Source organism: Condylura cristata, unplaced genomic scaffold (assembly GCF_000260355.1).
Source record: "Condylura cristata isolate star-nosed mole 26May11 unplaced genomic scaffold, ConCri1.0 scaffold00003, whole genome shotgun sequence".
Lineage (NCBI taxonomy): Eukaryota > Metazoa > Chordata > Mammalia > Eulipotyphla > Talpidae > Condylura > Condylura cristata.
The window spans coordinates 24,681,276-24,695,058 of NW_004567104.1; the positions used below are offsets into that span (position 1 = coordinate 24,681,276).

General features: G+C 36.2%; 1 protein-coding gene across 6 annotated transcripts in view; it reads left to right on the forward strand.

The window, feature by feature from the left end:
• TP63 (tumor protein p63) overlaps positions 1 to 13,783 on the forward strand; it is a 190,778-nt gene that overhangs the window by 119,061 nt on the left and 57,934 nt on the right. For 5 of the 6 annotated variants that reach the window (XM_004675093.1, XM_004675092.1, XM_004675090.2 and 2 more), the window contains one exon: positions 2,602 to 2,856. In XM_004675093.1, the coding sequence (XP_004675150.1) occupies positions 2,602 to 2,856 (255 nt within the window). Of the gene's footprint in view, positions 1 to 2,601; positions 2,857 to 13,783 lie in introns of those variants that run through there. The other variant, XM_004675095.2, reaches the window with a different exon arrangement.

A 13,783-nucleotide genomic window follows, 5' to 3' on the forward strand; every position in this document is an offset into this window, starting at 1 on the left:
CATATAATTCTTTGGTGGGTTTGTTGTCATTTATAATTTAGTCTGATTCAGTTAGCATTTGTAATAACAGTTTTATTAATTTTTAAAACAAGTCTACTGTTTGGTTGATCTTTTCTGTAAAGTAAAATTTGGGACAGTTTTGCTTTGAAATGCATTTTCCTATCTCAAGCTTGAATAATAAGCAGATTTTTGTACCCCAAGCCTAGGAAATATGCCTTTATGTTTTAAATTCAGTCATAATTAGAAGCAAATTCTGTTATTGCTAAGTAAAATATTTCACCTGGAGTTTGATAAAATTTTAAAAAATGATGACATTCTAAGGCATACCCATCAACACGTATGGGCTGATTAATCATTTTTGAAACATACTTTTTGCTTCTTTGATACCACCCAATGTTATTTCTTACAGCTGTGCCAGGACCTTTGTGCCTCCTAAGTAAATGGACTTTCCATTTCTCTTTAAGTTCTTCTAGAAAGTGCTAAGTGTTTGCTCACTAGCTTTTAAAGTGGGGTTCCAAAACGTTTTTCTTTACATATATTGAAAAAAAGAATTCAAAGGGTCATGTTCCTTTGTTCTCATCCAAGCCCACAATTAACTAACGTTCCATTCTGTGTATCTAGAAGGAGGAGGAAAGGGGTGGTCCAATAGGCATTTTACTGCCAGTAAGAAAGTGCTCTCTGAGTTTCTTTGTCCCTTTTGTCAGGGATGGCTGCCTCCCTAATTGTACTGCTGTGGGGAAACACGTGCCTTTGGGGGCATTATCTGATTCCTGCAGGGACATTCAAAAGTGCTTTGCATACTGACCCTTAACTGAACACAAATAATATCTTTTCAATCCTCTTCCTACGTTGTTGCCACAGGCTTGTATCCTTATGCATTTTATTTCAGCCATGGGTATGGATGCCTCTGCACCAAACCTGGCTTTATGTTTGTTTTGTTTTGTTTTTTTTTCCCCCTAGTTGTCTCACCTGTAGTTTTGCTGCACCTGTCAAAGGGGAAAGCTGACAATGGAGAATAGGAGAGGAATAAGAGCTGTCGCAGTTAGAGGGGAGAGAGGCGAGACAAACAGCTGCTCTTGTCAGCATGAGGATAAGTGTAAAGAGATTAATAGTTATTTGGAGAGCAAATGGGGACACAACATTCAGCAGTGGAATGTGAAATATAAATGTATTGGAATGAACATGCGACTGTTAACATTTAGACAGATGCTCTCTGGACTGAATGGAATGACAAAGGCCATTTTTCCACCCCATGTGAGACACTTAAAGTATAATAGAGTGGTTTTATGATCACATATAGTTTAATTAAAATTTTTTAAGCATCTATTTCTTTGAGTGTTTGTGCTGCACCGTTTTCCTTGATCTGGGACTCTCAGAGTTATGTCTCCTGAAGTCGCCTCATCTCCTTTGTAAAATAGGGCCAATAGGATTACCTTCCTTTTCATGATATTGACTTATTTTTTCTTAAATAACCTGCAAATACTGTGATATTTCTATGTGTCAGAAGGTTATACAAAGGGAAAATTGTTTCATAAACTGTTGGCTCCTTCTGGAAATGTGTCCAATTCAATTCAAATTTAGGAGTGACTGGAGTTATCTTATCAGGTTGACATGTATTGATGGCCTAGACTAGGAATCCAAAGATTTGATTTCAAACCCCACTCTGCTTATTAACTAGTGCCTGAGCAAATCATTTCCCCTCTCTTATAGTAATACAATAAAGTTGTTTGGCATGTTAAGTGACAAGAAATTAATTCACGCTTTTCATGAATATCTTATTGAGTATCTACTATGTGCCTGGTTCGAGTAGAAGAATAAAAGAATAAAATCATCTCTCAGAGGAACTACATGAGATAATGTACTTCTGAATGATAGCAAATACAGAATTTTCACCATACCTAGATGGTGTTTTTCTTGGACATTTTCTACTTTAGAAAAGGAAAAAAACTCCAAAAAAAAAAAAAAAAAAGAAAGAAAGAGTAGATAAAATAATTAGTCTGTGTTTGGATGATAGACTAGCATTTTGTTTGCACTTCCTAAGTTGCTACCCTGGCCCATCACATTTTTCTGAAACAACTCTTTGTGGAACTATTGGTACTCTGGGACAGAAGTTAGAAAACTAAAAGGAGTTTTGGAGGTTATCTGATATTGTCCCCCGTGCACCAAGTTTATCTTTAAACACACTCTAGAACATACTGCATGGATCCAGTGGTCTCTCATACTGAATACCATGGTAGAAGAAAACAGAAATAGCAGATGGTACTCATTTATTTTAAAAGTAATCCTAAGCAGCTACTTAGTACTGGACACTTCTGCCAGCTTCGTATGAATAAGCACATATTCTACTTTCAAATGGCCTTAAGGAAGCCACAATCACGAAAGGATATACAGAAGGGCTCTGTGATGTATAAAGCTGAATCGCAGAATTCACACACGGAGAATGTATTTCCAGTATCACAGATTGATCATTTTACCTCCCAGGTAAAGTGCTAGGGATCCACGGTGAACCGCTACAAAAATATATGCCAATATATGTTTTATTTGAAGCAGTGATCTATATCGCTTAAGTAGTTAACATTGCAACTTTTGTGTGCCCTGCAGCCACAGTACACGAATCTGGGGCTCCTGAACAGCATGGACCAACAGATTCAGAACGGCTCCTCATCTACCAGTCCCTACAACACAGACCATGCGCAAAACAGCGTCACTGCGCCCTCGCCCTACGCGCAGCCCAGCTCCACCTTCGACGCCCTCTCGCCGTCGCCCGCCATCCCTTCTAACACCGACTACCCGGGCCCACACAGCTTCGATGTGTCCTTCCAGCAGTCCAGCACCGCCAAGTCAGCCACCTGGACGGTAAGAGTACTGGGCACACCAGGGCCCTTAGCCCTGACCTCCATCTCCAAGGGTCGTCTCCATCTTGTTTTTTTCTGTCTTTAAGGAAATTTTGTTTTTAAATACTTAACTCTGAATTGGAGTAAGAAAAAGAGAAAGGGCTAATCTGGAAACCAAAGCCTTCTGGCCGTGCTAGCCTGCCCCTAGCAATTTCCACTTGGGTGTTCTGAGCAGCATCACACTGTTAGGTGGTACTTGGGTGGAAGTTTTTGGGAAAATGTATTGAGCCAGTAAAAAGTGTCATCATCACAGGATATATGTTTGTATTCGCCAGAAGGTAGTATTGTTACCAGTCTCATTTTAAAGAAGTAAATGTCGCATTAAGGTGTAATTTTTTAAATGAGTAAAAATCACAGACTCGGAGTAATAATAAATTAAAAAATTAAATTCTCATTTATTAAGGAAAATTTGTTTATACATGTTAGATCTATATAGTATGTCTTAATATATTGATTCGTGTAGTTATTATACTTAGAGACATTATTTTCCCTAAAATAGCCTGAAGTGACATATCAGAAATATTAATCAATCTAAAAAGATAGATTGAAAATGTTAAATAATATTTCTATGCATTAGTCTTCAAAGAAAGCATAAGAATATATTCAAAAATTAAAAAGGTTCAAGAATGTTTATTCTATTTCAATGTTTTTTTTGTAATGCAATATGACGTGGATAGCACTCAAATATAAGGGAGGAGACCTACAAGACTGGTTTTAGCTGGTTGATCAAAGAACACCCAAGGCCAAAATGGCATGCACATTTGTCAAACCATTTCATGTTTTCATGGACTATAGAAATGTTTCTAAATAACATAATCTTGTTGAAACGTAGCTTTAGAATTGTTTTAATAAATATTTCCCTCTTTGGCAGATGCGTGTTTTTGTAAAGCATTTCTCCCTCTGTGTGTGTGTGTGTGTGGTTTTCATGTTATATTTTTTGGTTCACTACAGGCTTTAATCCAGTGGTACTGAGTTTATAGAATAATCTGATTTCATAACACTTATTATATTCCAACATAATTTCACACATGTCCCCTCATTTGACCTCACTTCTTTGTCAACTAAGCAGAACAAGGTTAACCAGTAAAATGAGGAGACCTTAAGACTGTGAAGGTTAGGTGACATCTCTAAAATTACAAAGGGTTTTGTGTAACTGGACCAGTTTTGACTTTGGCTGTCCACAATGTTTTCTTTTCTCACAATTTTGCTTGAAGATGTTCCATCTTGTGTAAAATTGTGCTTTGCTTTTATATTAGAGAACAGGCTCTATCATGGCATATATTCTAGTCATAAAGTCTTAAGTATTAACTTTAACCTTGATGACCCCTTGTGTTATTTCTCAACCATTTCATCTTTAATCTCATTAATCAAGGAGATGGACACTATGGTGAGTAAACTTAGAGTCTCTGTGCTTTAAATAAATATTGGTTGACTGACTGAATAACATTTTGCTGAAGAATCTTCTAGAATAGCCACTTGGTAAATGGAGCTCTGAGGTATCTTAGACTAGGCGTCACTGATTGAACATTTACAATCCTGGATCTTCAAGGCTGACGGTTTCTATAATGTCATGTGAAAGGATGATGGGCATGTTAGAGCACTAAATGGATCATAATTAATCTTCTAAAGTGGTTTAAAAATCATTGGGATCATCTTTAATTCAAGTGCTATATCAACTCCTCCCTTCTTCCTCTATATAAACTGATGAGAATAAAAATGAGTATGTGAAAATTACTTTTTTCTTAGGATGACATAGTATGAGTAATCAACATTGGAAATTTTAGAAGGGCTTGATTTCTAATCAGATATCTTCCCGCTATTGACGAGTGATCATATTTAGGTGTTTAGACTGTTTTGCTTTTCTTAGGTTACTATTCAGTTGGCTACATTCTACTTTATAGATTTTAATAACAAGGTGATTGAATTAAATGTTCATTTTATTCTACTAGTGCTTCACATGTGTTATTTGCAGCTTTATTAAAGTTCTTTCTTGTTCACAATCAATGTATTTCTTTTAAATCTAGGGCACTTGAACCTTATCTGAGTTGCTGCTGAGATCACCTAAAAAGATATATGTTCTTAGCCAAGGACAACATTATTGCTGGACATGACAACTTTTAACTCTTTAGGCCAAATTACATATCATCACATTTTAGACACCTAATCTTAGGAAGAAATACTATATTTTCTCATACCTTTGTCAGATTTGAGCCATGCAAGCTAGACTGTAAGCCTTAGTTTTTTAAATATTGAAATTTTGAGAATTAAAGATTATTTGGTTTAATAACCAGCCAAAGAGCAAAGATTCCAGGCCCTTCTTATTCCCTGTGCAAGTCTGTCCATGGCTCTATTTGGAATGTATTTCCTCATGATTGATAGATCACAGGGATATATGTGAACAGACAGGCTCTGAGCAGTTGGGAGCTGAAACCCAACTGATGGAGGACAAATTTTTTATTATATACTACACAACACCTATTTCTCAGGCATCTGTGCATTTTAAAGCAACTTTTTCAAAATAAAATGCTGTATTTTAAAACTGCCCACAAACTGGAAGCAGAAGTAGCTGTCATTAGGAAGAGGCCACACTTGCTGCATAGTCTTGTGGTAATTCTTTAATAAAAATCATTTTAGTACCACTTTATCACTTGTCATCTTTTTGTGTTGAGGTTTCTCTTTTCATTTCTGGTTTTACTCAGAATTACTGCCAAAATGTAATTAATATATTTAAAGGATATAGGCATACTTTCTTTGCTTTCTCTATGTTTTCACCAATGAATTTGATTATGATTCCAATTCCATAAAAATATGATCTTTATTTTAAGCTTCTTCCAATGAAATAAAGTGAATTTTGTTAACATTTTTTTCCTTACTTTGTATTTGACACACACACATAGATCAGCACTGAATTTAGGATTTACTGTCAGACTTTACCATTTCTACAATGTAATAGCCACTAGCTATAGAAGCCTAACATTCAATTTAAGGAATCGCTGGGCTAGTGTCTGGTATTGTAACTAGGAATCATCAGCCACAGGCCAGTTGACAGAACAGTAATTTGGAAATGGCAAGAACCTTAGGTGCAGATTTCAACTCTGGAGTTTAATAGCAGCATGTAGGACCTGCCCAAAGAAGTGAGTCTCTAAGCCTCACTTTCATACCTCCCACGGATGTTAATACTTTCCTTATCATGAGGATTGCACACTGTGTAAGTGTACCCATCAGCAGTGGCTAATCATAGCACACATCTATTTCTTGAGTCAGAATTTGAACCCCTTTGTTTCATGAGTTTATTACAGTTTCATGGAGAGTTCAGTTGCACAGCAAGCAATAATTTGAAGAAAGCAAAATAAAATGTCTTCAACCTCTTTTTGTTATTGTTCTCAGTACTCAGACTCTGAACACGCACACTCTAACCCGCAGGGACTGCAATGCTATATCCATTAGCCAAGCGTCTGACTTTGGGTGATTACAGACTCTCCTGTATACAGACTCCTACCGCTGACTAGGCACCTCCCTTCCTTCTGCCCATGCAGATGCAGGCTCTCCTGGCCACATGAGAAAGTGCCCCTTCCAGATGTAGGGACCTATTGATTTCTCATTTTCGATTTATTTTTAACTTTTAATATATGTCTTCACTTGTGAAGATTTAGTCTCCATGTTAAACAGAGGATAACAGTAAACCTCATTTATGGAGGAATTAGCATGTTAATTTGTAACTTACATTCCCAGAAAGGAGAATTGGTTCAGGAATTTTGGCATATTCATACCATGAGCTACTCTGAGGCCATTAATAAGGACTACATGTACTGACCTAGAATGCTTTTGGTGTTGCTGATGAGGTTATGATAAGTTTTCTGTGGTACCTATTTTATAGTATCAGCAATTTACCACTTCTAGGGGCCATGTGTTTTCTTTGTTGGATTTGATTGTCCGAAGCCTCTTTCTGAATATAGGTCAGTCTGTCTTGACTATCAGTTACATGTACTTTTGTCAGTTTCAGAATCATTTCTTCCATACCATGACACACAGCATTATCTGTGTGCAAACATTGGGACATTCCCCTTCTTAGTATATTTCTACAATATTTGGGAAAATAGCCATGACCTTGGGAAGACAGGGCACCTTTTACTTTTGTGTCTCCCTCTCTTCCTAGATTTTAAGACCTTGTAAGGCAGGAACCCAGTTTGGTGCCCAGTTAATGCCCACCTTGTAATCAATGGTAACATTTTGTTTTCATTTTATGGTTAAAGGAACCCACTATAGTTTCAAGCAGCACCCTCAATTTTAACCTGGTTAGTAAACTGTCCATGAACCTGATCCCATTTTAAACCCATGATTTATAGAGAGCATTCTTCCTTTGCCTTTCCTAATCATGCCAGCCTCGTGTCAGGTTCAGGCTTTGAAGAATCTGACTTGAGCAAGTGGAGAGATTAGTGAGGTGGCATTTGAAAGGGGAACAGCCAGTTCCCAGAGAGTTTCATTGATCCTAGCATATTGGTCTTGCAATCTCGTTCCCTGTGGCTCCTCAGGCAAGCTGAGATGCATGCCTATGGCCCACCCTCACAGTCATCAGGTTACCTGTAATGTAAGACTTCCAGAATAAGGCTGCCAGCTCTGCAGAAATCCAATGCAAGCCAGCCCATTGCGTGGCTCTCTGGAATCCTGGGACTCTTAAGAATAGCCCATCAAAGGACATGGTGTACAGACAAGCTTTCCAATGATGAATATGATTTATCAGCTTCCTTTCACAAAAGAAACATTTCTCTTCTCAAAGTTTGAGCCATAATTGAGGCTTGAGCTTGTCTTACAAGCAAATGGTGGTTAGATTTCATTGGTGTGTGACAGAAAAGAATCCAGTACCTTCGGCTTCTACCAGTGATAAATTTGTTAAACATAGCAAGGTTTTCATTTCCTGCCATAGTTGTCCAGTAAATCTCCTGAGATACATCTGGGAGTTTCTTTATGTGCCCCTCCTATGATGAAGAAAATGATAACTGTGCATATTTACCTGTTGTCCAAGCTATTTCTTAATGGAGGAGGAATGTCCTACATAAAGCGTTTGGAGTTTTGGTGATAGTTCAGCTATTTACTTAACTCTAGGGTTTAGTTTGTATTTGCAAATGAATTTCCATCTTAAGCCATTAGCTTATGAGGTGTTGTTCCCAGACCAGAGGAGAATTCAGTTTATTGGCATTTTTATTTTGTTCTGTTTAGACTGATCCTAGGTTAATATATTTGTGATAAACTAGTTTCACCTAACTTAATTTTTATTTCCCACCTTCCTACAGGATTCTGAATGATTTGTTGCCTGTACCAGAGAGTTTATATTTAAATGAAATAGCATTAATATTGCCTTATTCTAACTAATATTATGAGAACTGATTACTGATAAAAAGAAATAAGGAGCTGTTTTAAAAGCCTGTGATTCCTTTTTCTACTACAAAAACTGAATAGCAAATACCTTTTGTAATTTTTCTTGTTCTTTTCTCCTGCTGTTCCTCTACTTCCTTCATCTTCCCTCCCTACTGTAAACTCCCCCAGGCCCCACCACCCCCACTCCTTCACTGCGTTATCATTAGCAGTGTTAGTTAGGTTCAGTAGTTTGTTTTTTCACTGTAGCTTTGCTTCTCTATTTGGTGAATTATTATGGGGAGGATCATGATATTAAGCAATCATCATGGGAGTTTCCATTAGAATAAGAATCAGATCATCAGATCTTTTTTCTTTAGCAAATCACTTTGGCTAGTCACAGTGGCAACCCCAAACACTAGTGAGGTTGGGGAAGGTATCATAAATGAGTCAAATGGTGAGTCAAAGGACAGGAGCCAAATGATCTTACTTACTGTGTGTAGAGCTGTCTGCTTTGCAAATGCAGCCTTCAATTCCCTTTCCATTTCTTTCTTGATAGAGATAGGTATGGAGTTAAAAGATGATTTTTTTTTTCAAGAAATGCTAGAAACTTGAATTTACGTGTACTGTCTCCAGATATTTATGTTTTTTTTAATACTTCATTTATTTATGCATACAAGAGATGGGTTATAGGCCAGAGGTTCAGGGGGTGAGAGGATTCACAAGACACAGAGTGGGGAGCAGAACAGGCACATTGACTGAAGTGCACTGATGAGGGAAGCAGTGGACAAGAGATGGGAGAGGTCTGCAGTACCATGTAAGTCACCTCCATGATGACAGATCAAACAAAACAATAGGCAGGCTGAATTTCATCTTTGCAACATACTTAACAGTGACAAGGACAATTACTTACAGTTTCAATAAGATAACTGGAAATTAGAACAAGTAAGGGAAATCTTACTAGTAAATTTATTTCATTCAAAAATAATAATTTTCTATCCCTTTCACATGCCAAACAGATAAATTTCTTTCTGTAATAAACTAAGTAATACATTGTCAAAGAATGCTCTCAATTTGATTTCTTACAACAAATAATCTCATTATTGCCACATTCCTATAAATTTTATTTTATATAAAATAATTCAGTGCAATGTTGGTTCTTTTGCATAAAGAGCTTTTCTTATTTCTTTCTGTTTCTAGCACTAAAAAAATTATGAGTCTCTGTAACTTAACTCTCTAAAACTAACCAAAGCTGTCATCAGAAAGGACAGTGAGATTTAAATTCAATTCAGTTTCCTCAATTCACTAAATAGATGGCTTATTTTACTTGGCACAAAGAGAGTGTACCCATCAAAATCCCCTCCAAATTGGTTTCTAAACAGAATAATGTCATAATAATTTTTCTTGACTTAAAGGAAATGCAGTGGGTGACTAAGCTCCACAGAGATCCCTGAAAATCAGCCCTGAGTGATGTATGCCGTTTATATCGGATTATCATGCTTGGTACATTCCCATAGGTGAGATTCACAACTTTTCTTTGCATCCCTCAATATTAGCCATTTTCATAGTCCTACCAAGTTCTGCAAGAGTCTCCAATTCCTATGGTGATAATTTTTTCTCATAAAAGGTGTTTAACAACCACCTGCCAAGTTGTGAGTAAAAGCAAAAGCATATAAAATAAATCTCCATAGTTTTATACCAGCAATAATTAGTGTGCCTTTTCAGGTCACTGTGACCGAAAGGAGACATGAGATAAAGCTCTATGCCCAACAATTTATAATTTTTCAAGATTAAAGAAGAGACTGTTACAGAATAGAAAGGAAAATCTTAGAGTCTTTGAAGCCCAGCAGATGTTTGTGGAGATGGAATAGTTTTTTAGAGCAAGGTATCCTGTAATTAGGCATGCAGAGGCCTAAAGGTGAGGATCTTAGCAGCTCTTTCTCCTATGGCTTTAAAAATGATGTGATCCCAGCATCAGGGAACTCTCAGCTGAAAATAAAAGAAAATTCAATAATAACTAAAGACCCAAGGTCTAATTTGTTGAGGAAAATTAGGAATGGATTCTCGCTTTACAGCTAGAATAAGACTTCTTAAATCTGATAATGAAGACTCGTGGTCCCTTTATGTGTGTGTGTGGGGGGGGGGATTACAATTTCATAATTTATATTGTATTAAAAATGTCTGAAGAAATCAGAGCTCTCCCTGGTGATGCAATGGGTTATGAAGCTCTCCAAAGCCACTGCAGCACAAGTTTGATTCCCGGCCAGGGAGCTGACCCACATGGCATGGTAGATCTCTCCTGATGTGCCTGTTGCTCCCCTTAGCATTGTATTCAGTAAATCTGCCTGTTCTGCTCCCTACTCTGTCTCCCTCTCACGCACCACACCTCTGGCCTTTACCCCAGTTCTGTAAACATAAATAAGTAAATATTTAAAAAAAAAAAAAAGTCTGAAGAAATGAACATAATTTCTAATTGCTTTATTTAGAGTTAATATATCCAAACTTATTAAGTAAGTGTCCCGTCATGTGTTACTCATTTAGTTTTCATTTTTGTTTTACTTTTTATTCTGCTTAGTCTATATTAGCTGTGCTAAATCTTACTGGAAAAAAAAATATATATATAATGATTAACAACACTGTTTTAAATGACAGATCTTTTTTTTTTTTCTTTTCTTGTTTTCCAAGTTTATTTAATAGAAATGATGATTACCTGAGGGTCCTAATTTGACTTAGAGAAATCACCTGATAGATTCCTGTAGGGTGTGACCTACTAAATAGAACTTAGGACCCAGAAGAACAGCTTTTGGCTACTAGCACGTTGGGTGATCTAGGGCAGGTCGCTTTGTCTTACCCGTCTGTTAAATGGGAGTTATAATATTGACTTGGATGATTGCTGTAAGGCTTAATTAAGTTTATGAAGTATGTTGGGAGCCTGAGAATCGAAGCTCTAAAAACATAATATGTTATTATCTTCTCATGGATTTTTGATTTTATATTTACCTTCATGAATGCTATATCATATCCTTGCTTACAATTCAGGCGTTTCTCCTATTTTTTTCATTTATAGGCAGACATAAAATGAAACAAAATGGAGATAATCCCCTAGGTCGAAAAATGTATTTTTCCAATGTAAAATAAGTTCTTCTTAGACTACGTTAAATTAAATCCAATAGAGGTTAATATTTTTATTACTTTATATCTTAGAGTCTTAGTGTTATATTGGTAATATTTCAGCAGAATCAGTAAAAAAAGATTTAAATTGTGATCATTTTTTACATCATTGAAAGAGAAAAAATATTTAATTCAATAATGAGTTTTTAAAAATATAAATATGTGATTCTAGTTGAGTAACAAATTAGTTAGCTTGAAATAATTATATTTGAGCCTGAAAAGATCTTCTTCTTTCCTTAAAAACCCCCTACTTTTTCTTTATATCTTTTTATCATATAAATTATATATGACCAAGCTAATTTTAGATATATATATTAGTGAACATAGAGCCCCGATTTAAAACATCTCATTTGCCTTGACTTTTTAATTTTCTGCTAATTTGTGTGCTTGGAAAAGCAAATCTCATTTTTCCCCATAAGAACCATTTATTACTATGAATTTTGTTTCTGACCAATCATTTGTCATGAGACAAGTCATAGAGATGATTAACTGTATTCACAAAAACAAAATTCTGATTACCATAAGCTACTCTAAACATTCAAAACAGAAAAATGATCTCATAGTCATAAAATTTGCCTTACAACTTTGTATACCTTAACATGTGTAGATAAGTTTACCTACAACATAACATTTTAAGTAAATTTTATAAATTTAATTTATCTCAGACTGATATAATAAACATTTTATTTTACATTTTAAGATGCCAAAAATTTGATGCATTTGATGAGTGGTAATTTCAGAAGTCTGTTTTTCTCAAATTTTTCTTGTAGAAAATTCAAATGGATATTTATACAACATATTGCTTATGCTAAGAATTATTTGTCTTAAAAAATCTAGAATATAGACTGTATTTTTTTTTTTTAAGATTTATTTATTTGTACATACAGAATTGGGGTACAGGCCAGAGAACTCAGGGGCGGTGAGAGGTTTCACCAGAGACAGAGTGGGTAGCAGAACAGGCAGATCGACGAACTACACTGCTGAGGGGAGCAGTGGGCGGGTCAGGAGAGGTCTGCCACGCCATGTGGTCACCTCCGGGGCAGGTGGGAATCGAACTCATGTGGAAGTGGCTTTAGCTTCTCAGTGCAGTGCTTTAACCCGCTGCGCCACCAAGGAGGGCCCTAGACTGTATTTTTTTCTTTAAGAAATTTAATACCTTTCTGAAGATAGCATTAAGGATTTTCCTTGTAAGAAAAAAAAATGGATCCTCTTAAATTTGAAAATACAGTTTTTATGTGTTTGCTGTTTCTGTGTGATTGCACCACTGTCCTTTTTAAAGAAGAGTAGTCTTGAAAAGATAAAACACTCCCTTAAAGCAGCAGGCTATGAGAAGGACTGGCAGGACTAGTAGAGTTCTGTCCCTTTGCATAGGTGATTTAAACATGGAGGTCTGTAAGGATACAAATTGTGTATTAGCACCAGGGGTTAGTGCTTGCCCTATACTCACTCTTTGAACCTTTCTGTGCAAAACCAAAATCTGAGAACTAAAGATTAAAGCTTTTGGCAAATGGTGTTTAGTAGATAAATAAAACAAACTGGCCAGTAGGTAACAGAGAAAGAATTGTCTTCTTGAACTAACCCACATAAGTAAGTCACATTTTTCACCTTTGTTTACACCTATGCATAGCATGTGATGAAGTTAAACAATTATAAATAAATGCATTCTCTTTTTAATGCCTTAGTGGAATATTCTTCCTCTGTTTTTATTTTTTTAATATATACTTTGCAAATAACTACTTTTTCAGTCTTTTAAAAATAAAATCAAGCCCTCCCTGGTGGCTCAGCGGGTTAAAGCACAGCACTGAGAATCTAAAGCCGCTTCCGCATGAGTTCAATTCCCGCCAGCCCCGGAGGTGACCACATGGTGCGGCAGACCTCTCCTGGCCCGCCCGCTGCTCCCCTCAGCAGTGTACTTTGACCATCTGCCTGTTCTGTTGCTCACTCTGTCTCTGGTGAAGCCTCTCACCGCCCCTGAGCCTCTGGCCTGTACCCCAGTTCTGTATGCACAAATAAATAAAATCTTAAAAAAAAAAAAAAATAAAATAAAAAATAAAATCAACCTCTAAGTGTTACGATGGATAACTTATTCTTTGGAATTATGTGCATTCATAATATTTACTAGTAATGGATTATAATTTATATTAGTCTATCTTCAAATGTTACAGCTTAATTTTTATGTAGATGTAATAAGGCATATTTTGCAGCTATATCTATTTTATGTCTGAGATTCAGCACATAATTTAACAGTTATTAACTCATCTTTTCTTTTCATTTCCTCTAGTTCATCTAGAGGATCTAGAGATCTAAAGGAGGAAAACTGTTCCTCTTACTAGCACAAGGAAATATAGATGTTTTCCATTCCATTC